At 41.7% G+C, this 25323-nt stretch overlaps 1 protein-coding gene across 2 annotated transcripts in view; it reads right to left on the reverse strand.

Moving 5' to 3' along the window:
- Window positions 1–1306: 1306 nt before the first annotated feature.
- AKR1D1 (aldo-keto reductase family 1 member D1) overlaps window positions 1307–25323 on the reverse strand; it is a 34702-nt gene continuing 10685 nt past the window's right edge. Inside the window, exons 2-9 of one of the 2 annotated variants that reach the window (XM_039708247.1) lie at window positions 19490–19657; window positions 15037–15153; window positions 10543–10620; window positions 8096–8218; window positions 6272–6381; window positions 5627–5792; window positions 4778–4860; window positions 1307–1468 (exon numbers count right to left, since the gene is read on the reverse strand). In XM_039708247.1, the coding sequence (XP_039564181.1) occupies window positions 1426–1468; window positions 4778–4860; window positions 5627–5792; window positions 6272–6381; window positions 8096–8218; window positions 10543–10620; window positions 15037–15153; window positions 19490–19657 (888 nt within the window). In that variant the 3' untranslated portion in view covers window positions 1307–1425. The remainder of the gene's footprint in view (window positions 1469–4777; window positions 4861–5626; window positions 5793–6271; window positions 6382–8095; window positions 8219–10542; window positions 10621–15036; window positions 15154–19489; window positions 19658–25323) is intronic. The other variant, XM_039708248.1, reaches the window with a different exon arrangement.

Here is a 25323-nt window from a genome sequence, read left to right on the forward strand (position 1 = left end):
CTGACTTCTCCCGTGGTGCCCACTGAGCTCATCCAAGGATGCATTTGCACTTGACCCTGTTGGGAGTCTTCCCTGCTGCTCCTGTGAAGTGGTCATCCTTGTCCCTCTTTGTCCCAGCTCTGAGGAGCACACCATGACCATACAGAAGAGTTTCCGTGAACTGTACACTCTGGCATTTTCCTGCTCCTGCCACTCCAGGGATAATAAATAGCAATGGTAATAAATAAAAGCAGATGCTATAGACTGAAGCTTATGTTTTCCAATGTACGTACATTCTAGTACATGAAGTACTCTCTCTCTCTGAGTGTATGGTTTAGTTTTGTCTCTGATACCTCTCCAGTGTACTCCTTCAGTGGCAAGAAACTGGGATTCTTGGGCTCAGGAGGGAGGCAAAGCAGCCTTCTGCAGGTGTGGGTATGGGCAGATGCACTATAGGCTGTAAAAAAGTGGTCTGAAGAAGTTCATGCTGAAGGAGTCGGTCTTCCTTACCCTGGTGTACATTCTTCTGCCTTCATGTTATAAGAATTTTTAAGTGAACAGAAATTTTCTTGGGTTAATATCAATTAGTTGAGCATGAAAGAAGTTTAAGGGATTTTTAATATCATGAGATGAGGACCTCCCTAGTTGTAGCTGCAGGTTGTGTATGCAATGCTAGTTAATGCCACCCTTGAATAACAAGTACAATGTAATACAAGTGTCATACACTCTCTTGAGTTTTACTGAGGTCCTCAGCTGAGGGGAGTGTGTGTGGGGGAATATGAATGTGCTTGTAGTGCTTTAGGGCTTGGACTAGTTCCACGTGGAGCCACCTGGGATGTACCTATGGAATGAAGCTCACATGTGCAGCTGCAGAACACTCTGGTCAGAGTTAAACTGGCTTCATTGCATGAAGCAGTGCAGATACCTAGTCCATATCAGCAAAAATATGTGCATATGTCAGATTCAGTTAGTTCACCACTCTTGACTTTCTCTTACTTGAGCTGTAAAAGAAAATGGTACGGGTTTGGACCACGTGACTCCTCTGTGTCCTCTTCAAACTTTGCCCATTCTGTGATTCTGATTCTGCCTTACACCTACTGAAGTGGAAGGTTTTATTTCAGATTAAGTGAAGAATATTCCATTAAGTGAAACTGATTTGGCTTGAACTAGTGAGTTTGTTTTTAGGAGAAATCTTCAGTTTTATCAGCGGTCAGTCTTGAACATTCAGTGTTCAGCATTAAAGCCTCATATGCCAAAACCAGAAATTCAATTAATTAAATAGATTTGGTCACAAATAACAAGAAGCAACTGAGAAGACGAAAAGAAATAAATTTCATGTTTTTAATGCTGATTTGAACAGCCATACATGAAGACAAAGCACCAAATGTTGAGTGTCTCTCAGCAAAACCTAACAGTATTGTCTGGCTGTTCAGAGCCACTTCTTTTTCAGTATTCATCATTGAAGGGGTACTCTGGATGGTCACGCCACCTGTGGAAAGGTCAGATTGGACAAGTGAGCTCCTTGGGTGAAGCAAGATATCAAATCACTGCAATCAACCTGTGCCCAGCAAACCTCTTCAATGCAATATATATGTGGCCTTCATGGAAGGCTCTCCTACTTATCCAGAAGCTGTTCTGCTCTGAATAACTGCCCCTGCAGAGTTGGAAGCAAGCCTGTGTATTTTAGGAGAGGATGGTGAAGGACCATTTTTCAGGCCTACAGACTGCATGTCTTAAGGAGAGATGGGGAAAATTAACAGGACTCTGGATGTCAACTATTCTCACTATTTGACTCAGGTGAGTAGAAGTGTTTTAGGAAAGGGGGATGGCTTCACCATGTGTGCTGTACTGTGGAAGGGGAAGACTTTGTTAAGATGTCTAGAAAGATGCCTAGAAATAAGGGCTATGTGTGAAGAAGTGGTAGAGACACCAGACTGTTCTACTTTGTCTTTTGCCCTTAGAGCTGGCCTGAACAGATCTGAGTCTGGGGTGGTGCTTTCCCCAAGCAGCTGGTATACCTAAACTATGTCCTCTAGCTCAGCCTACATGTAGATATTCTGCCCGTATCTACTGTGGCAGAGAATTTACAAATAAGCTTTAGGATGACCCTGTTCAGGGGAGAAGGGGATGGTCATGGGAGCATCCTAACAAAGAGACATTTCAGACTTTGTTTTAGAAACTGCACGCTCAAGGAAGATGCACAATCCAGGATCATTATAAAAGGCAAGAAAAAAATTCCCAGGGTCAACTTCAGGTGAAAAAAAAAACCACTGTGTTTCCCATTATTGGCAGACTTGAGAGAGAGGTAGCTGTTTTTGTTGTGGGTTTTCTTGTTTGTTTGAGAAGCTGATGCTAAATCACAAGCCCTGGCTTGACAAACACTTTCCATTAGCTAAATGAAAAATTTCTGAAGAGCATTCTCAGGTGCACCATGGCAGCTGGCTGTCTTGCCTTACAGCACAGCACAACAAATACTGGCATTTATCCAGCTATGAATCGTTGCAGTCTGGGAAGGACACATTTCACAATATTGAAGGTAACTAACTGGAAGGCATCAAACATTTTGAATTGGTTGTGTCAAAACATTTCATTCCTATATTCAGCCAAGATCAAGTGTTTACACATTAACAGATTGAGTTGGTTGAAAAAAAATCGCAAAAAACAAAACAAGCCACAACACTTTGCCTTGTTTGACTTCAGTATAATTTAATGATGTCTGAGTTGCCAGTGTCATTATCTTTACTTTTCATCTATTGAGCATGCTTGCTAATCAGATCTCACATATTCAAAAGTCTGAGTCCTTTGAGTGAAAATTATTCACTTGGAGAAGTCAGTACAGCTTGGCATAACTGGTGAGGAAAAACATCCATAGCAGAGAATGGGAGCATAAGATAAAGCAAGCAGATACATTAATGTAAAACTTGCCCTGCACAATGCTTCCAGATTTCTCCAAGAAGAGAAGAAACAACTTCAGATTAAGATTTCCTGAAATACTCATGTTTTTATAAAACTTCCATTTTCTTCTTAGATGCTTAACTTGCTAATTCATTCCACTGATTGCATTATCCTGTTTGCATGAGCTTACTCATACCATCGGAACAACAGGTTTGCGCACAGTACCCTTATGGTAGCCGATAAGGAGAAGAACCAGAGAAAAGCTGGATTTTTCCATTTCTGCTGGCATGTGTATCACAGCAGTCAAAGGTTTTGCACGAAGTTGACTAACCAAAAGTCTTTCTGTATCGTAGTTTGACTTTTTCAGATACAGATTGCTGGATGAAATAAGAAATGTATTTAGGCTGGTAATTTGTCTGATGCAGTGTCAATTCCAGACACTTCAGTGTGGTAACGCAGAGTAGGCATATATATCTATATATATATAAATCTATAAATCTGCTCCTTACGTGGCAACATCACTTTTCCAATAAGTCTTTTTCCATAGCTGAGATCAGATTGTCCTTAAACATTTTTCCCCAAACACGGAGCTCTTGTGAAAACTAGAGCTACCAGTCCCCCTGCTATGCATCCTGTTTTCCATATATCCTTGGTGGCCTCCTATGACCAAAATCAGTCTAACAAAGCAAAGCATTTAACGTATTAGTTTTTTAGATTGGTGGCTTAGAAAGTTCTTCCCCTGTGGGCATTTGCAACCTTTGACTTTGCTTCTGGGAAAGGCTCTTGAATTTGCACCAAGGTTACATTTCATGTATATAATCGTCAAAATGTAAATGATGCTATAACTCAATTTTTCTGTATAAAACCAAACTGTCAGATACCAAAACACACTTAAGAATCTCCTAGGCCATTTGCTAGAAGCCTTCTGGAACTAAGTACTGCTAATTGATGGAAGGCTATTTTAAGTTTTAAGAAACTAAATCTTCAGAGCACCTGGCTGAACTTAAATGTGAAAAATGAACTCCATTATGATGCTTTTAACTTAGTGCATATTTTTGATCATATTTATGCAGCACAGTAAGTGGTTTGTTTGTTTCTTTGCAATATTTCCCTGTATCTTTTGAGCAATGGTCAACATTTTAGAGTGCTATTGATGCTGTTATCAATGCTTTTCATTTCATGCTACAATTTAGCAGGACACAGATAATCTAAGGTAAAAAGAGAAATGCGTGGAAATTAATCTCTAGCATTTGGCTACTTGTTGAGTGCCCTGAAAAGGGGAAAACAAAGTTTGGCCATAAGCTGTAGATGCTTTTGAGCTGAAGGTTAAACAAACAGCTTCATTCTCTGGAAGAGAGGGGTTGTTGGCTAGGTCTGAGCTTTCAGGTGAAGCAAAACTATATTGGGTGGTAAGATTTAGGTGACAAGCAGCAAGAGATCAAGCCTTGATAGGTCTCAGAAGAGATAATTAGGAAGTGGTCTAGCAGTCAAACAAGCTTTCTGTTCTGTTTTTCTTAGAAGAAGGTACAATTCAATTTTATTTGAATTTCAGCTCCAGTATCCACACTTCTGAACAGGGATGATGTTATGCCTTATCAGTGTCTGAGACCACCATTCACCGCAGAAGGAGTTTAAGGAAATGGAGGAGAGATGGAATAGGAAGATACACTCACTTTCTACTAGGTGGGCTTTGAGAACCTGAGCTACAGGCAAATATTGTAGTTATTTTTGTAATGAGTCCGGGAGCATATTCAGGCTGCATTAAAAGTCTCTCATGTTCAAGCCTTACCTTGGAATAGGGTTGTTTATGCAAAAGTTAATATTAAAAAGGAATTTATTTTTTTGTTATTCTCTGAAAGAAGAGGAATACCCTATGAGGATCTAGGATTTCTCTTGTACTTACATTAACAGTTCCACATAACGAACATTTTTGTTCAGAGCTTCAATTTCTTTCATCTCTTGCTCAGTGAGGGAGAAGTCAAAGATCTAATGGAAGAGATGTTAGGCATGCATTAGCATTTCTTGTCATAACCAACCTTCATATGTTCCAGATTCCAGAAATACAATCCCTCCTTTTCCCTGTATCTCTCCCACAAACCCATGCTTACTTGCATTTGCAGGAGTCTTGAGGACATGAATAAGCTCAGTCACATTGCCTACACCTTTTTTGCAAGAAGTGGAAGGTAGTCTGGCAATACTGAGACACCAGCTTTTAAAGCAATGTGTTTCCAGGGAAAGTAGGGAGCAGCATGAGTACTGAGTGCTGCAAGGGATGCAAGAACAAAATAATTTTATTTTTGGGTGGTAGCCAAACCAAATGTTTTCTGGTGACATGGTTGTGAACCTTTCTGTCACACTTGTGTGCAGCAACCCTTCCCTAGCAGAGCTGTCCCATACCAGAAGACAGGGCAGAACAACCAGTCCTTCCTGAGCTCCTGCAACCTTGGGCTGCTGACCTACTGAGTCACCTCATCTCCCTTGTCCTGCTCACTGCAGCAGCTGCTGCTCAGGGACACACCACCAGCTGGAGCTTTAGCTGCTCCAGAGACACCAACATTTCCTCTATGAACTGCTCTATTATTGTCATCCCTTGTTACCATTTACTGGTAGGGACAAGAAGCATCAAATGTCGCAAAGTTTACCATTGGTCAAGCTTTACAAATGTCTACAGAACAAATGGGGAAATTAACTTCTATAGGGGCTAAGCCAGTGTAAGTGGATTTGTCCATGTACTACTGGGGTATGAATTTACCTGGAAATTCTCTCTGATGCGTTGTGGATTGAAACTTTTTGGGATCACCACCACCCCTCGCTGGACGTTGAAACGCAAAGCAATCTGTGCCGCAGTCTTGTTGTACTTCTTGCCAATGGCATTCAGCACAGGATCCTTCAGTAAGGGAGGGGAGGACACATTTACCCTGGAAAAAAAGTGGGAAGAAAAAAAACCAAAAAACCTCCTAATCTTTAATGTCAAAACATAGGGGCATCTACTTGTTTGGGGACAGAACACTGCACCTTTTGACAAGTAGGGTGAAAGACAGGAGAAAAGCTTTGGCTCTTAGGTTGGGATGTTGTCAAAGGCAACTCCCTGTGTGATGTCCTAACGTTGACTTCGTTTCTCCTTCGTCACCTAATCCTCACACCTTCCCTGTTCCAAACACTTGCCTTCTGTTAGAGGAGACCTAAGGCAACCTCCTATGCAGACACCTGGCATTCTTTGATGACAGCATGCAGCAGGAGTGTTGAAAGTTTACGTTCACAACAGTAATATTTAGACATTGAGGTTCAAAACCACTTTAAAAAATGGAGCAGAGGTATTTTGCATGGAGGCCCAGCAGTGGAGAACTATGTTTCTCTGGATATTGTCCCTCTATTTGAAAGTAACATGGGGACTTACCATGATTCATCTCTTGATGTTCCCAATGGGCTGTACCCAACAATAATGATGTCATGTTGTCTGCAAAATTCGAGGAGTTTGGGTTGGGTGAAATAGGGATGGCATTCTACCTGCAAGAGTAGCACAGAAAGAATGACTAATCAACAGGACCAGACACAGAAGCAGAAGATATCCCAATATTTGTGAGAGCTACTGACCAGGTGATGCTTTCAGGAAAGGATAGATGTAAATTAGGGAATAGGGAAACACCATCTGTGATTACTATTCTAATTGTACATTGGTGGGTGATTGATTTTTTTTTTTTTGATGGACAGCAGATTAACATCTGCAACCATAATTTGACTGCAGGGAACGTTTATTGGTCTGCAGTGGAAAGGTGGCAATAAGTGGGGATTATGGAGGTGAGGCAACCTCACTAGAAAAGGAGCTGAGAAGGAAACCCATCTTGTGGGTCAGCTTTTCATTTCTCTGCCTCTTGCATTCAGGATGACTAATCTGATGTTTTTTTTAGGGAAGTGTTGGCATAAACCGTCCCAGTTAGAAAGGTGTGTGGGGGGGCTATTCGAAAGGTGAGCTTATGACCTTGTTGCAAGCTCTGCCCTCCCACATTGCAAACACTGTTCCCTCACAGGCATGGATTTTCTGGCTGTGATCTCAGACTCTGGGAAATGGATGTCTAAAAGGTGACAGAGCAACCACTGTTTGCAGTGGTTGCTATCTGGCAAGTCTGAAGCTATCTGGCACTTCTATGCTTGCTGGCCAGCTGCCCTAAGCTGAGCTTAATCTTTTGCCTGGTTTTCCTCGACCCCAGGAAGCACCAGCAATGCTCAGTGCAATCTTAGGGGCACGCCAGAAACAGCAATTGCATTTTGCACCCGCTGGGCACGTTAATACCAGGGAAGGGTGCTGGAATTTCCTATTCTCACAGGCAGCCTTTCCCTCCAGGCCAAATACAGAAATGAAAGCTGTGGCCAGCCTTCTTGCCCTGCCTCATGGCCATTCCAGCCCTCCAGGCCATGCGCTGGGAGTGGGAAGTTGGTCCCAGTTGGTCTCTGGCCTCATCTCTGTTACTGCTAATGTGGATATTTGTGCCAGGCAAGTCAGAAGGGCTTCCTAGAGATTTATAGGAAATGCGGAGACCTGCCAAATGCCAGAGCCAAAGGTACTGGGCACTCAGATGGGTTGCTGCCACTTGTCACCTTCTCAGAGCCCCGCTGCTGTAATTTAACTCGGATGTGCCTGTCATCCTCACGAGATTGTTCCACTTGGGCCAGTCACGTAACAGGGTCTCCTTTAATTGCACATTTTCTCTATCTCTTACAAATGTCTTTATAGGAAAAGTACAAAAGAGCAAGTACAGGAAATTCAGGAGTTGCTTCTAATGGCTTTTACCCTTTGGAAGCCTGGAGTGACTCAGGATCTGTAGGGTTGTGCTGGTGTTAACTGAGGTAGACATGGCTTCATTGAGCACTGTTTGGCTCTGAATGGCTTTCTTGGGAATTTTTGGACTTGAATTAAGGTACGTGGTAGGAATCTAAGGTCTACTTTGACTCAGCATTCAGTCTTGTTGTGGAGCTTTGGCACAGAGGTTTTATAGTACTGGAGCAGAAACTGAGCAAAGCAATTGCTCCAGCGTCTTCAAATATTGATCTTTAACCTAGATAGGAGGAGTAATGTTTTCAAGCTAGAAATGTAAGCATGGAGAGCAGCATCTGTGGCAAAGTACACATCACCTTTCTGTATGTGGTGGCTTAGGCTGTGTGTTTGCATTCCCCAAAGGGCAGTGGCACCGTGGCAGGCACTGCCCTTGGCTTGCCGTCATACCTGGTTGCTGACAGGTTTGTACTTAAGTCCTGGCTTGTTCATGATCATCTCCAGTTGCCTGCGGTTGAAATTGGATACTCCAATAGACTTTGCCAAGCCAGCATCTTTACATGCCTCCAGAGCCTGCAAAGAAAGCAAAGACAAGAGGAGTCCCACAAAGACAAGAGGAGTCCCACATGTTGGCTTGATTTCTTGGAGCAGGCATTTTAGAGAGAGGTGGAAGATAGGATTATTGAGACCTTTTGCTGCAGCAGAACAAAAAGCTCGATTAGCATGAGGGCTGGTGTTGTCCAGACAAACCAAACTCTATTCCTGTGTCAACCTGCTTTCCAGACCAAGCCCTAATGTTTTTTTTACCTCCTGTGAGGGTAGAAATTGTCTGGAGAGCAGAAAGATTTAACCTGAGGTATGGATACTTAAGTGCCAGGTAACTGCTTTTAGAGAGTTTTGCTTACTTGATGCTGCTTTAGCAGTGCCTCAAAGATGGAGAAGGCAAAGTGAACAAAACAAATTGCTTTCCTGATAAGTCAATTCAGTCCTTTTGATTGTAAGACAGTTTTTCATATGAAGTCTTTATTCAGTGAAATCCCCTAAATATCTGACAAGGCACATCACAAACCTGCACAGAAAAGTTCAGCACAATATCAAGCAGAAAAAAAATGTGGATGGGAGAGAGGCATTCTAGATATTTTGCACTTTAGACAAATCCTAGTAGCTGGGAAACTCTTGTGAATACTGGACATGAATATATTCCCTGGTCTTCGTTTGCTTCATCTGCTGGGTTGTTAAGGTGAAAGGGGGTCCTTTCCTATGGTGTTCCCCTTTTCTGCCCTAAACTCTGCACACAAATAATTCAGTGACTGTTTGAGGCAGAGCAGACCCCACCAAGGAGCCTTTCCAGGTTTTGTTATTCTTTCTGTCTTACAGGAGCTGAAAACAGGGAGGTAAGAAGAACTGTGTTTGGTGACCTCTAGTTGACCTCATATGCCTTTTATCACTCAGTGACAAGTCAGCAAATACAGTCATCTGAATTAATTTTTACCAGCTAGCTTAATTTCACTGAGAGAGTGAAAATATCTGGATTGAGTTGAGCTATTTTGATTCAGATTAAAGCTGCTATTTGCAGGTGCTCCCCACCACCTACTTTTCTCTCGGCTTATTAGCTGAAGAGAGTGGCCTGCTATAGAATAACCTTTACATTAAACACCAGCTGAAAGATAAAAATATAGCAGTGCTGGGTGAGCTATTGCTTTTAACATCTGAGCAACCATTCTGTGAAAAGAGGGGAATGAACTACATCAGCCAAATTTGAATGTAACATAAACAGCTAACGTGAAAGTCCCCCTTCCCTCTGAGACCCAGCCTGGATGGCTCATCTGCCAAGGGAAAGTTCAGGCCCCCTCTGGGCTGTCTCCCCCTTCAAAATCTCACTCAAATTTTCACCGTTCTTCATCTTTATCTGCTGTACCTCGAGTAGAGCTAAACTGGGACATGACTATCCAGATCTGGACAGTGCAAGCTGAAGTGGAGCATGTAGTAGCACCTCTTATCTCTCTTGGTGTGAACTGGATGTAATTAGTGATGTTATTTCATTGGGCGGGGTGTGGAGGGAGAGCTGAGCAGCTCTGGCCATGAACTAAAGAGGTGTCCATGGCTTTGAGAGGCAGAAAGAGGAGATTGCTAGACTCACTTTCTTCCTCACTGAAGATCCTGAAGCCAAGTGACACTAGGCTTAGTGAGACATCTGCCTAAAGGGCTAGAGCACATCACAAACAAATCTAGGGTGCAATCTTTCAGGCAAATGCTACTTCCCTCCAAGTTTTCTTACCAGAAAAATCTTGTGCTCCCATCTGATAAGTAAATTTAGAAGTGAGTGAACTTGTTCTAGTGGCAAGTGATGGCAAGGTCTTGGGCTTTGGTTTTGGGGTGGGGGGGTGGGGGGGCAGGTTGAGTGGGGAGGTGTTGGTTTTTTTGTTTTTAATAGGTTTTTTTTTGTTGATTGTTTGGGGTTTTTTATTGTGAGCTTAAGGCAAAATCTGTTTTTTCCTGCAAGTGAAAAGATTTTATTTTTTTTGAGATGACCCAGTCCCTTCTGAGGGCTCCAACTTTCTCTTTCTGTGCAGATCTGATAAAGGGGAAGGATTGGTAAAAAACTAATGATAAAAGCTTCAAGTAGTGAATATAGAGTACACTCTCTTAAAGAGGGAATGTGGATGTCTGATGTTTCGACAGTGTTTTGTTATAAAAATAATTAAATTACAGAAAAAAAAAAAACATGGTTAAAGAATGCTTAAGGATAGAAGTAAATTTTATCCATGGATCTAGTAGAATTCAATCCATTTGCCCTGGCAATTTGCTTCAGTTATGTTTATGAAAACCACAAGTGAAAATGAGAATGAGTGTCTGTGTGTTTAAAGGATATATGGATGGGTATTGTGCTTGCTTACCTCCCAAGTGGCACATAAGTCTGTCTCATGGTAGATAAATTTTCCATTTTCATCTTTTGGGTAGAGTGCATCTCCAGGCTGAAAAGTAATACCATACTGCTGTGCTTTAAAGGAAGGATTTTCAGTCCTTAGAGTAATTTTTTTTTCATAGACTCTGTTTCTACTAGTAAACAACAAAAAAAATTGAGTAGTTTTCTGAAACACCCTAAGTTCAGCAGGTCATTCATGCTGGGCTTACCACATCCTCGTCTGCTATATCATCCTTGGACACACTCCTGAACTGTCACATGAGAGTACACTCAGGAGTTCCTGGATGGCCTTGTTTTTCAGTAAACTTTTGACCTTTATGTTGTGGCATCCAAAAGACTCATCTCCTTCCAAAAGGCTGGGTTAGAGTACCAGCCTGTATTCTCTTCTACTTCTTTCCTCTTTGTTTTGGCCCTTCCCTTGCCTCCTGCTTGTGTCGTAGGTGCTTGGGAACTGGACTGAGCTGGTACTCTTCCCAACAGCCGGAGGGATCCAGGACCTGCTGTCAGTAATAGGCTATTGGCATAGCTAACCTCTTAAGTGCATTATCCACCTTTCTTTGGACACTCTTTCCTCCAATCTCTGTACTCTGTAGGCTTCAGAGATGATTTATGAACTGCAATCTCACAAGCACAGCTTTCTCTTATTTGCTGGTTATTTCACTGCTGTTGCAGGCAATGCATTAACACCTCCCTCCCTTGTATCTGATCACAATTTCACTTTTGTGTTTTGCTGCAATTTGATTTTTCTTTTTTTTTTACAAAAACCCTTCACTGATGTTTGGCATTTGATCTGATTTCAAACCGCTACATTTCAAAGGCCTGGGTACAAGATGTTGACATGGTAACTCCTTGGGAACATGCAGCTGTGACTAATATGATCAGTAACTATCACCTCCCAATTCAGTTGAGTTCAAATCCAAGGCATTTAATGGGAAAAGTGAGCCTAAGGAAAACACAGCCTCAGATTTCAGAGGGCCAAGGTCTCAGTTACAGGCATAAGCCTCTCTCCTCCAAATGTACTGATTTTCCTCAGAGAATTCCACAAAGACTACTTGTTGCTTTTGTTGCTCTGTCTTGCTGGAAAAAGATAATATCTTGACTAGAAGGAGGTAGGTGGCTGTTTGGTACATTTTTTTCTATTATAAGGCAAAGTGTTTGCCATCATAATGTGAGGTAGAAAAGCTTTATTTGCAAAACCACCCCATGGTATTTTGGAACAAATCATTCATCCCATGATACCCCAGCACACTTTCCAAGGACTTCAAGTTCAACACATTAAACAGTTGGACCTATTTAATTTTAGTAAATGAGTCTGAATTCAGGACCTTTTTACTCTGCCCCACTTCTAATTCATTCACTTCTATTCAAAATTTTTTTTATAGTTGTCAATAGGCAGCAATTATATCAGCTAATTTACTATCCTCCTATTTTCCTCTATCATTTGTGTTTTAAAAATTAACCGAGTCAGGATGAATGGTGCTTGACTGGGATGTGGTGTGAACTACTGTGGATTTCTATGTGATCAAATCTCCTACCTGCAGAGAATTCTGCAAGGTGTTGAAGTGCTCTCTGCTGTGAATTCTCAAGTGAATTGTCTCTGCTCAATAGTTTCCAGGCAAAACTTTCTCTACCAAGCTATCTTTATATAAAAGGAAATTTCTGAATGGAAGAACTGCCTGCAGATGAATAAAGTGCTGAGAGAAAGGCAATGTTTTGATGGTGACAGGGTGGTGACAAGGTCTTTCAGAATTTGGTCACATATTTTAGGTCTGGGTTCTCATGAACCCAGAGCTAAAATATGAACCCGCACCAGTCATCCTAGAAATGCTGATGTCTTCTCTTGCAGTTCTCTTGGAGATAGCTTTGTGTTTTACACTGGATGAATGGTATGCTTCATGCTGCTGCATGAGCACTGAAATTAGTGTGGCAACACCGTACAGTCACTGCCATTATGTGGGATCACAGCTTATCATGTCATGTCTGAAGTCTGGAGGCACTCCAAAAGATACCAGACACCTTACTTGCTAGTTTAAAACTCAGCAACTCTTAACCACTGAGAGGAAAAGTCCTGCTCCCATTATAATTTTCTCACCAACACACATGCAGGAAGACAATTCTGCACATCCCCTTGCTTTCATAAAATGGTCTTTGACAAGTAGGCTTTCTCAAGAAAGCAATTTTTATAACCTGTGAATGCCTGTCCTATAAACAGAAAGGCAACGGGAAGTCAAATAGTGATGCCAATGGTCTGGTTTAAGTTATTCTTTTAAAATTACAAGATACTTAGATAAGACTTGTTCAGTGTAACACTAAAGTACCTGCTTTCCTATCAGATGACAGAATCCTTAGTTTGGGACAGATTTGCAGACCATTTAGTGCACCAGTTGATGCTTACTGATGAATCAGTCGTCTGAGAAGAATCCCCCAAAAATCTGCTGGTTTTTTACCCCTAAAATACCTGTAGGGTATGAGCTCCCCAGGCAGAGGGAGGGCACATGGTGGCCTGGAGGAGACCTGTTTCTGCTGGTTATTCTCTTGCTAGGGTGGAGGGGCTGAACAACACTGCTGGGGGCTAAAGGCAGGAAGGACCAAAGTCCTGAATGGGGAGTCTATGTGGGGAAAAAATACAGGGAGGTATAGGCTAATGTTGGTAGGTCAGCTAATAATTGCTCCCCACATGGTGGCTATTCTTGAGCTGTTGAAAAGCAGAGAGGCTTTGCTGAGTGGTGCTCTCTGAAACCATAGTCCTCTTGCTCTGCCTGAAAGCGCTGTGACAAATTGCTGGCTGGGCTCTGCAGGGGCATGTTTCTTACTGTTTTCAAGGTGGTACTGTAAGTTCTGTCTTAAGTACATCACTGCTTCCAACCAGAGACTGCTTTTGCTAGACTTTTGGGGAGGAAAGCACCAATGCTTGCAGGCTAGGGAGGAGTAGGAGTTTCTTAGAGTTACACCTGCATGCTCCTCATCAAAGGCAAGCATCACAGGCAGGATGGGTGTATTTGTGAGAGAGAGAGCAAAGAAAGGAAACCTGTCACAACTGCAAAATAATGAGGTTTTTTCATTTTGTATCTGAGATAGAACAGTGTATATTTTTCAGGAAGAAAATGACTTATTTTTTTCTCTCCTCTCATGAGAAACATAAATGAATCTCTAGGTCTGCTACTCCTTTAACTACTCAAGATTGTTGATACAAGCCTCAGGGAGTCAGATGTACATTACTTTAAAGCCAGCTGTCTATATCTTTATATTGTGAGACAATGACCTTCACTATGTGGGAGAATGAACTACTAAAGAATACAAACACAAGAAAAGGGAAACAGGAAATTGCTAGTGGTGGGAAATTTTCAGAAATGTACCCAAAAGGATTCCATACGTGTGACTGTATAAATAAAATTTTAATATCAGAGTCTGGTTACTTCTATATAGGTCTTAATAGGATATGGCCTCCTCAGGGGGAAAAAAAGGGCTGCAAGTATAATCTGATAGCCTCGTTGGTAAATTGCTTCCTATCTGAGAGTTCTGGTAATTTGCAGTTCTGGTAATTTCTGCAGAAAAATATGATTTTAATAATCAGAGATCTACCTTTCTTGCAAAAAGAGGCCAGTTTAGAGCTCAAATCTTGTTCAGAAACAATTAACCAACTAATTGCCTGACCCTATTCTCTCTTAGAAGAAAGATTTAATTAGTTCAAAACCACTTAAATGTTGTGAATATAATTATTTTAATTTTATTTGCCTTTATATCATGTACTTGTAGAGGAAAATTGTAAAGCAAGGTACAAACAGCTATGAAAGCAGAAAGTTTGTGGACTTGCAAGAGGGAGGCATGCAACTATGATGTGAGCTCCCTGCATTCAAAGGTTTTGCCTAGAAGTTGCCCAGAGCCAGCAGTATGAGGGAATATCAGACTTGATCATTTAAGAATGAGAGATGACAACCCATGTTTGGCACCAGTTGGGATGTAGTGAAGCTGAGTGCTGCAGTTGCAGAGATTAAGATCATAACCACAATTTTCCCAGCAGCTTTAATTTGGGACAGAATAAGGAAACCAAACTGGGTGACTTTTTACCTTTCCCTCTCCCCCTCTGAACTTTGCCCCTGGCCTGCCGCTGCTTTGTATGAGCTCTTTCCTCCAGTGACTCGCTCTTCATGGCTCAGAGGGGATTCAGACACATGTACTGCTCAGCTGTGGTAATTTTTCAGAGTAGGAGTTGGGAGACCTGTCCTTCTAGCAGAAACACTCCAAGAAACATCTCTCCTGGCCTTTTCTCACACCATTTTATATATGTCTCTCTTTGGGTGGGCAGTGCACAAAAATACATGCATGCAGTATATATCAAAATATATATGTTATCAGCTCAAAATGCTATTGACAACCTAGGCTGGAAGCTGCCAGGAATATACTAGATGGAGACCTTGGTTCAAGTTAAGTTCATGCACTTTTCCCAAGCAATATTTCTTTTTACCTTGAAAGCCATTGGCAGCTCAATAATGTAGAGGTCAACATAGTCCAGCTGCAGGATCTTCAGGGTTTTCTCCAGCGTGGGACGCACCAGCTCCGGGGGGTGGCAGGTATTCCACAGCTGGGGAGGCAAGCACAGGGTTTCTTTGGGTGCCAGGAGGAACAGAGAAAGACCCCCAGCACACACACACTCCCTTCCTCTTGTCCTTCTGACAGAGCCCATTATGCAGAGTGCAGAGATAACATGGTCTCCATCCCTCCAAGGCAGAGGTGAGTGCCTTACCTTGCCTTCTGTCAGAGCCAGGTGCAGAAGTTAAGACAGGAGTTCTTGCCCAGGACTGATGAAGTGTTGACCCAGTAAAGCCATTATGTATTTTTTATTGCAAAACAGGTTTTTCTGAGCTGAGTATATTGCAAACTCTTACTCAATGAATTTAGACAGATTCCTTTTGTTTTCCAAGCATATGCTTTCACTGAAAAACTTTGTTCCCACAAGGAATCTGTGGTCAGTTTTATGCTTGAAGGCAGAAACTCAGATCATGTGAGTTAGCTATTGAACAACCAAGCACCCAGCTCTAAGAGAATCTTCTGTTTTTCTCCTGTGGTCGGGGAGCCTGAGAGACTGCCTGACCTAGACAAGTTTTCTCTTATTCCCCAGTCCTCATGGGAAGATGTGTTTGTGTTTAGTCACTGTAATGCAGGTGTGAGTAGTTAAAGCATAGCCTTCTGTACCTCTTTAATGCAAACTGCTTCCTTTCAGGGTTATGCCCCAAGGTTGCTATGGAGTGTGCTCAACTGGTGAGTGTTCAGCGCTATCTCTAATTGAACTCTGCTGATGCAAGTCTCTTGCAAGAACAAAACCATAGCATGGTAATTAGTAACCAAGAGCTCTTTGTAAACTGATTGAGTTTTGTCGATTTAACTGCAGCAGAATTAACATGCAATAGAAGGTTTTAAGTACCATTTCCATGCACACAATAAGTTGGGCTAAGTTTTTATTTTATTTTATTTTTTTTTTTAACTTACAAAATTAACCTGTGGAGTCATGTTGAGGTTTTTGTCACTTTTGCTGGTTGGAAAAACCTGCTGTTTGCTGGTATGGTAATTGTCTACTCAGTTCTGCCACCAAAGCTGACAGTCTAGAATAAATTTGTTCTAAAGACACAAAACTTGAATTGTGATTTATGGGAGAAGAGGATGATTATAGGTGTTAAAGGCCATAGCCTGTGTAAGTTATAAGTTATTTTAGATGCTTGCTTTTTTAAAAATATGTTATAGTTATTCCCTGGGAAAACAATCTGCTCAGTTCTGCCCACAGAAGCAAGGACGTGTTAAGCTGTACTGAGAGCAGGACATCTGACCCTGCCCTAAGATGACAAACCAAAACACCTGGAAATTCATACTAGGCCTTTCTCAGCTGTATGCTGCAAGATGTGAAGAGTTTATGATCAGCAGGCAGTAGTAAGAGCTGAGGTGTACTACAGTAAGGGACCATGGTCGTGTTCTCAAGAGTTTAAGTTGTTCAACTGGATTGACTGAAAACTTTTGGTCTATGTCTTTTTTAAGCATTTTACCTGCAAAATGAACTTAACTTGTATTTAAGTAAGGAAATTACTTTGTAGACCCTTAGTGCACAGGTTGTTACTGTGTTTTAGAAATTTGATAACCTGACATATATTGCTTAGAAGTAGTTTTTCTGAGTGCCCTTTCGAGCCCAGTTCTACCGAGCCATTTGCCAGTGAATATACTTCCTTCTAAAACTGCAGAGGTTCTGAAGAACCAGCCTTTAAAAACAACTGTACTATGTTTAAAAACATTTGTTCTATGTCAATACATCGATGCCATGGAAACTTGAGAGTTTTATAACTGTTCTCATGATTTGTACAAGTAATTGTATTATCTACCTAAGCAGAACCCATGTTTGAGCAGTCAAAGCTGCCAGCTGGCTTTGGCATTTCAGGACACCACATTTCCTGGAAATGTTACTTCTAGTTTAATGAAAGAAATATCCTGGGATGAAAGAGGAGACCAAAAAGGTCTTGCTGTATAAGCCAAGTGAGATGTTGGCAGTTGATATAAAACCTCTAAAATTTCTGGATGCTGAGCTGCTCTGCCTGATCAGGCAGCCAGCAGCAAGAGCCAAGTGCAAGTGCTGATGATTTCAACTGGCAGATGCAGCACGATCACACCAGGTCACTGTTCCAGTAATGCTGCCACTCAGCAGGGCTGCTCTCGTCAGTCCCTGCTGATGGATCAGCCTTCCATCTACAGCATCTTTGCTTCAGGAAAGGTCTGCACGAGGGGCTTGAATCTGAAGGCTCTTGAGAATTTCCAGTACTTCTGATGTCAGTAAGGAAGAACACATAACTAACTTCTGCAGTGCCTGGTGCTTCCAAGAATGGTCTGTGTATCTACCAAGTTTCCTAGAAGATGCAACAGTTCATATCAATCAGTTACTGATCAATGCCTGAAGTATCTACTGGGTTGAGATTTGCCTGTAGTTTGTAAGCTGCCTAAGTTTGTGAGGTGCATTAAACTAAAGGTACATAAGGCAAGGGAGATCCACTCCCACTCCTGGGAAGTTCAGAGCTGCTGTGAGAGCTTTGAGTGAAAGCTGTGAAAATCCTTGATTGTGATGGATTGAATTAATTGCAGATTATTTTCAGTTTCTGCCTTTGAACTCTTTTAAAGATCATAGAAATGTTATAATGGACTGTCACCCTGAGCGGCTGACATTTTGTCAAGCACAAACTGTATGAGACATGACTGTAAGAGAAATCCATTTGTGTGTCATCTCACAGACACATGGCAGGCTGGGAGCACAGGCATTGGCTGTTGTGGTACTGTGTGTAGCAGCCCTGTGCCTTGCAGGACCTGCAGTTTTCCAAATGACTCAATGTTTATTTAGTGAGTATTAACTAAGAAAATAATCTGGTGATCAGATCAGACAACAGAATACAGAAAGACTTAATAAATAAAGGAAGTTTGGAAATTTTACCAGGAGGTGTGCTTTCATAGAGCCTAAAGGTTGATGTGGGCAAATAAACTGCAGAGGAAGCAGTTGAGAAAGTTAAAATATTCAAAATTGTTAGGACATCTCGTTCTTTTGGCACAACTCGGTGGTTTTGATTTGTAATATTACTGATAACTTGCAGTAATGAACCTATAAAACTGTTGAAACCAAATATTTTCACTGATCCAAAACAACATATTTGGCGTATAAGAGACTGAGAAATTCTCCTGATAAAGGCAGAGAATTTGAGAACGTGAGGCTTTTCTCAGAATGGCACAGTTGTTATCAGTAGAACCAAGCAGGACACTTGGAAAAGAGGTGCATATTTTGCAGATTGGAAATTGCTGTACTTGGAAATTGGTCTATAGCTGCTGAAAATCCACTTGGTCTGCAAACTATCCAATATGAAGCTTAATTTTCCCAGATCATAGAACTTGACTAAATTACTCACAGTAAGCCAGGCCTCTTATCCCATGGGATCTTTCACTCTAGGAACAGTGGTGTTTATTTGCAAGTCTGTTGAGTAATTGTGGATTACGTCTTATTTGGGAAAGGAAAAAGGGAAAATATTAGCCTGATGTGTTCAAAGAAGCACTGCAGAAAGGACTATTTGAGGCCATAAACTCCCTTAGAAACTGGACAGGCACCATTGCACTACAATGTGCAATGACCTCTCTTATACCTGGGTAATTCATCGTTGTGACAGCTTCTGTCAGACACTTCATTGGACAAGGGATTTCATTCTTTTAGGAGAGAGTCAAGTCATAGAGTTAAGACTTGAATATATAAAATAGCTCATGCATTACTCCAGCCTCATTGCTCTAGAACAGAAGTGTAATGACATCTTCTCTCCAAGTAAGTTAATTCATCATCCTAGAACTTTTTAATTACAAGTGATACAGTAACTAAGGGTGTAGCTTGATGAATAATTTTCTGGCAGTAGTACCAATGTAGGCACTTGCTGTTCTCCCATACACAGACACTGGCATGCACATGCTTGCTCCCACCTCTTTCATTGTGCAACCTCATGGCAAACCTGTGCAGGGAATTGCTCTAACAGAAAATAGCTCAGCTGCAGGATCATTGTCCAGCTGGGGCTCTGTGTGTGACAGCACAATGTGTGGCACAGTAACAGGCTAGGCAGCACTTTAGGCTGAACTTAGGTGTAGTCTTCACATGCAGGTGCCTACAATAACTAAGCAGAAGGAATGTTGCATGGTTCCCACTGCTATCAGAGATTTAAACAGAGAACAGTGATTCCTGTGCCTCACAGGAAACCTAGTGTTCATAAAGATCTGCAGCGTTCTGGTAACGCTAGGAAAGAAAAATAAAGGATGTTGGATCTGGAAGGAAACATTCCAGATGTTGACCGCCAGCACTCTTAAGAAAAACCATTCACAGAAGTCCTGGAGTTAGTGTAAATAATTTGAGTGCAGGTTCTCACCTTGCCACAGTAAAATATGTCTTCTCTCTTGATCTTCCCTTCAGCAATCTTCTCCCGGATGGCTTGTCCCACTTCATGCTCATTGAAGTAGACAAAGGCACCGTCGATGTGGCGGTACCCAGCATCGATGGCAATCTTCACTGCCTCCAGACAGGAACCTTTGGGAGTCTGGTGGGAGAAGGAAAAGAATTAACACAGTGTCAGCTTACCTCTCCTTCAATGCTAGAGGGTCCCTGAGATATGTGCACAATTTGTGGTGTAATTCATCCTGAGTGACCACCCCTTACCTCCCCGGCAACCATGTTCCAACCTCTAAATAAGAGAGGGCTGTGCATTTTTTCTCAAAACTGTTGAGCATGTGAGATTAGACTTGGAAAAGGCAGCAAAGCAAAAAACTGTCTCATTATGTCCATGAAAGAGAAAATACTAGTGTCCTCAGGAAGTAGAATCAAATGCATGTGATATGAAAACAATTTCAGAATTTCTTATCTAGCGAGCAAGGGCTTATCTACGACACCCATTTGATAAAGTGGCTTATTCAAGGGGAAGATGACTTTTTGGTACCTGCTGATCAGAGGCTCTTTGAATAGCTTGGACCTTTCAGCAGTGCAGGAATTTGGGTTGACATCTTTCTCCTCAAATCAACTTACAGTTGTTGGTATCATAATCTGAAAGTCAGAACTATCTACTGGTATTCCCAGTTCTGAAAAGCTGCTTTAATGTGTGGTTAAAAAACAGTACTTGCTTTAGTGTATATTTATATATATTTTACTGCTTCAGTTTAAGATGATCCCAAGAAATCTCCTAGTAAGTGACATTTTTGTACTGTTTGCTCATCATTGCCAAAATTACAGGAGTAAGCTTGTTTTTTCAGAACAGTCATATTTTCCATTAGCCAGCGTGGCAAGCAAAATTACATGTAGGCCAAACTAAGCAAAAAAGCACAAAACTGGTTACTGAAATGATTTGTCTGGTCACTAAAATTGTACTGAAAACAACTTATGGTTCCTACACTTTTTGTAATGAGAGAGCAGACCTAAGTCATGGTGGCCAAGGGCGTGCAGCAATGCTATTCTCCCATCCTTTTCATGGGCATTGTTCTGCTACAACAGGGATATCTGATTCACTTTAAGAAAACCTGAAGTAGGGCAAGTGAAACTGCTCTGCTGTGATGCTATCTGTCAACAACAAATGGCAAGAATTGGATTCTGCTATCTGCAAGTACAGGGCTAAGACCACACTGCTTCTCCTGTGAAGAAAACAGATGCCAGAGGCATCTGGAAATGAGATAGTATGAAGAGAGGATGTCAAATTTGTTGGTTTTGACAATGCCAAAGGAAGAAGAGAAGCGGGATTGGCAGTAAGTGTTATTGGGAAGGACCATTTTGCACCATAGCAATAGCTCTCCTTCCTCTCTCTCCTAGCTGTCCTTTAACAGCTGCCACTGGCCTGGCTGTCCATGAGTTTGTCATGAAAGAAATAGCTTCTCTTCCATAGCTGTCCTTTTACAGCTGCCACTTCTGCTATAGCTGCTATAGGATGCTTCAATGATTAAGGACATTCTTCTTCCCTTCCATGCATATGAAAGAAGTCTTAGAAGGACTGCTGAAGACACCTGGGGATGTCTTCATCCCTGTCGTTCAGTTCACTGTGGGCTGGAGGCAGGTCATTCTGGGATAATGGGTTGCTTGCTCAGCGCCCCATCTTGACTAACTCTGAGGCACACAAAATGGACCAACTTCTGTTTGGGCTTGGGAGGAACTTTCTGCTTCAGCATGCAGTGTTGGAAGGTTACTTAAAATACAATACTGCTCACACATGCCCTGATTTATTAAAGACCTGAATGAGGGCCTAGGAGCAAAACAGCACAATTTGGCACTCTAGAGTATTTACAGCAATAATGATGCAATACTGTGTGCTTAATTGAGGAAGACAATGTAACACTTGTTTCATTGCTTTGCTGCTTTCATTGTGGAAGCCTCTCAAAAGCATGCTTGGCCCCTAGCAGGGCCCTTTCCCAATTGTTAATGGATGTAAGGAAGACCATGGCAGCTACCAGCTTTTCAGGCACACTCAATGGCTACTTTTCACTTGGGGCATGCTGGGCAGCGTTACAGAAGTGCGAGGCACAGAGCAATGACAGCCTCCAACATGTTCTCTGCTTTGTCCCTGCCTGAACCTGCAGGAGAGGATTTGAGAGAGGCATCAGGATGAAAGCTCTGACACGAGTATTACAAGCCTGCGGTGACTGATGACAGTAACCTCAGACCTCTGCCCCAGCAATGAGCTGCACGAGGTTGGAGCCGCTGTTGCAAAGCACAGTCTGACTGGCACAGAGCAACAGGGCTCAGCTGAAAGGTCTGGGGAGCTCAAGCCTAAGTGATTATTAGTTATCTGAAAGATAAGTATATTTCCAAAAGTATTATCAGTGTTTTTTCTCTCTGAAATATGATTTTGCAAACAATGTGTCTTCTAGATTGCTTCAGCCTGTTTGACTTTTACCATTCAAGTGTATGAAAGCAGAGCACTTAGAGGACAGTGATGCATTACCATAATATAACTGAAAATGGGATGTGAACCCAGTACTAGAATTTCCCCTTTTCACATTCTTGAGAGATTGCACAAACACAGCTCCCTATTGTTTCCTGATGCTGTAAACTAAACTCTACCAGGCAAGAAAAGGTTGATTATTGGGTTGCATCTTTTCTCAGTCACCAGGGCCAATTTGGTCAGTATGAAAAGCAGAAGGAACAGATGAGGAAAGGTAGAGTCTCACAGGCAAGGGAACAGCACAGTTTCAGCCATGGAAGGAGGGTAAAAGAGGAAAATGCTTGCAGTTACTGCATCTGCTTTTGGCTGAATCAGTTGACTTGTGTTAGAGCTGAACTTCTGTGTATTTCTTAATTTTTTTATATGGGACTTACATCTGTACAAATAATCTTTTGAAAGACTCTTCCATCTCAAGGAATAACCTTATTCTTTAGGGGCTCGGGGTGGCTTTTTTTGGATCAGGTCTTGATTACCAATGGCCGGAGATGGGTTTACATTATATATGTATGTTTTTATTGCACTAGTCCATTTCATCTGATGTGGTATATTAGTTCTGACAGATTCTGGTCTAAGGTGCTTCATATAAAAATGCAAAGCAATCTAGGGAATAGTTTTTGGAAAATATTGCCTCTATTGAACCATCCCAGATGAAGGTCTGAGACATCTGTGAGTCTGGAAACTTTATACCATATGTTTATTTTCATTCTAATGGAGAAACTATCATTTCTGGTATTTCACATATTTAATCCTTCCAATCCTGCAGTAATGGGCTGTGGTAAACTGTGCTGATGATTTGCACAGGCTAGTCATGTTGTGGTATTGCCATTATTAGAAGTGTTGCTTTAGGTGTCGTATCTTATTCCATTGTTTCCTGACAGACCATACCAAAGTTGGGTGACTCAAACCACCACTGCTCATCCATCTTTCCATCAGAGAAGGCACAAACCTCGATCTTTCCCCTCTACTTCACTGCTCAGCCTGAGGTGTTTCAATCTCTTCTGTCTTTCATTGGTCTTCAGTAGTGACCAGATCAAAGGTTACCAACTGAAAACCAGCTTTTATTTAAGTGCAGATAGAAATTTGTGATTCATCTGTATTGTATAACGGTTAATCACTAATCACAGCAGCTGATGGAACAGCACTTCCCAGGCTGTTTGGCCATGGACAGCCACCTTATTCTACTCAGAACCCCAGACCTCTTCCCCCTCGTTCCTGCAGGTTATACTCACTTAGGACATTGCTTAAAATGCAGCTGCCTATGCTGCCTCCTCACTCCAGACAGAGATTTATTCTTGCACCATTCCTGAATGAGCAGAGCTCACTTTCAGAGTAGTACAAATACTAGATGAGGTACTGAAGTGTCTCTGTGTCATAAACCTTTGTGCTTTGTTAGTAGTAATTCAGTACTGTCTAACTTTGGCCTTAAGACAAATCTCTGCTTCTTTATTACTTTTTATTTAAGTGTAGATAAGAGGTGTTCTTGACCCTTCGCCATAATTAATGTTTCAGCTTCTAATCAACGTGTCTTGCAACTATGCTACTTTGATCAAAGACTTGTTTTAGAATGGGAGTTTTATAACCACTTGTGCACTGTAAGTCAGATATTTATCTTCAGTGCTTTTGCAGACAGTCACTAATTTGTGCCAAAGAACCATATTAGTTTATTGCACATTTTACGATAAAAGAATAACTGTTTGGTTGACTAGGAGGACTTGCTCAATCACTAATAATTTCTTCAATAGCATCTGTGTTATTTTTAAGATCGTAAACTTTAAAAAAAACAAGAGACACAATTATTCCCTCTATCAATCTATAGCTTGTAAACCAGCTGATTTACCATCATGCATGACAGATTTAACTGGTATCTGCTTCCTTCAGGTTCCATGATAAATAAATCCAACAGAAGGGCTGGGGGAGCAGACTCAGATATGCACCTTCACTGAAAGAAAGCAGCAATTTGGCCCCTTCTCCACATATGAAGTAGCCAACTGGCCAGTTACCACTTTCTGTGAGTCTGAAAAAGCAATGTGCTTCATCAATTCTGTCTGTCTGAAAGGGTCTGCTCTCTTTTTCCTCTGAGGCCATAAACTTCCCTAATTTTTAATGTTTATTCCAGACATCTTCTGTCACATCCCATTTTGTCAAAACCTATTCTCCCTACCATAGCAAATGGTTCAGCTTCAATTTCTTTTGTGAGTGCACATGACCAAACCACAGGAGAATATTTTTGTGCAGGCATACCCATGAGTTTTCTCTTCCCACTCAAGTAGAACAGTATTTGCTCAGCAGTGTTAGTGGTTGTCTGACTTATTACTGTTATTTAGTGGCACAGTTCAGCTGCCCTCCAATTCTTTTGCTTTTTCTATAGCATCTTTTTCTGGTCAGCAATTTCTATTGGCTTTCCAGCTGATTAAGAGGGTTATCTCCAAAGACAAAACTAACAGGACACAGTGGCAGTAGATTATAATCTTGCAAAACCATGTGAACTGCTACTCTAGTCGTTGCTTTGATGTTTTAACATCAGTATCATCATGTATTCTTTATTAGTGCGTATGGTAAAGGAAAACAGTCTGACTCAGGCTTCCAGATTCGGCTTTGCCCTGTTTTACACGAGCAGCTTTACAGAGTTGCATGGTATCAGCAGCGCATGAGAGCAGAGGAAGCAGCACTTCAGGGGAGAAGCCCTTTACCTTAGTCCTGAGCATCTCACCTGTTTAGTGCAATGCTTTGGAGTCTTTTAGCCGAGAATAATGATCCTGGGGAGAAAAGCCTGAAGTGTTAGGAGACACAGGGCCATCTTCTGGAAAAATCTGAGTTTAGCTGCAGCAGAATTACACAAGATATCCAAGCCATGGGCCAAGTGCTCCAGTCCAAACCTGTAATTTAGGATGTGGAGCCGCTGTTTAGGAATCTTAGTCAGCTAAATACAGGAAGGAGAAAGTAGGTACTTTCCTTGACTCAGAGCCTCCTTCATCAGAGCTCGGCACTCACACACAGATTCTTGTGCAAGTTTCTAGAAGCCCAGTTGCTTATTTCCATTAGCCTGTTTTCTGGACAAACTGGCAAAAAGGATTGGCTTAAGATGTTAGGAATAGAGCATAGAAAGCATGTGTACTGAAGGCCCTGCAGGAAAGCACAGGTTGAGTTTACAAAGCCAGAGGATATGAGCCACACAAGGGTAAATTCTTAGAATTGTTTAATCTTGTAAAAGAGAAGCTGTACTGTACACCTCTTTCTTGGAAAATGCAACCGCCAGCACATCCCTCTCTCTCGTACACAGGAAA

The sequence above is a fragment of the Passer montanus genome, unplaced genomic scaffold, assembly GCF_014805655.1.
Source record: "Passer montanus isolate IOZ18808 unplaced genomic scaffold, ASM1480565v1 scaffold20, whole genome shotgun sequence".
In the NCBI taxonomy this organism is placed as follows: Eukaryota; Metazoa; Chordata; class Aves; order Passeriformes; family Passeridae; genus Passer; species Passer montanus.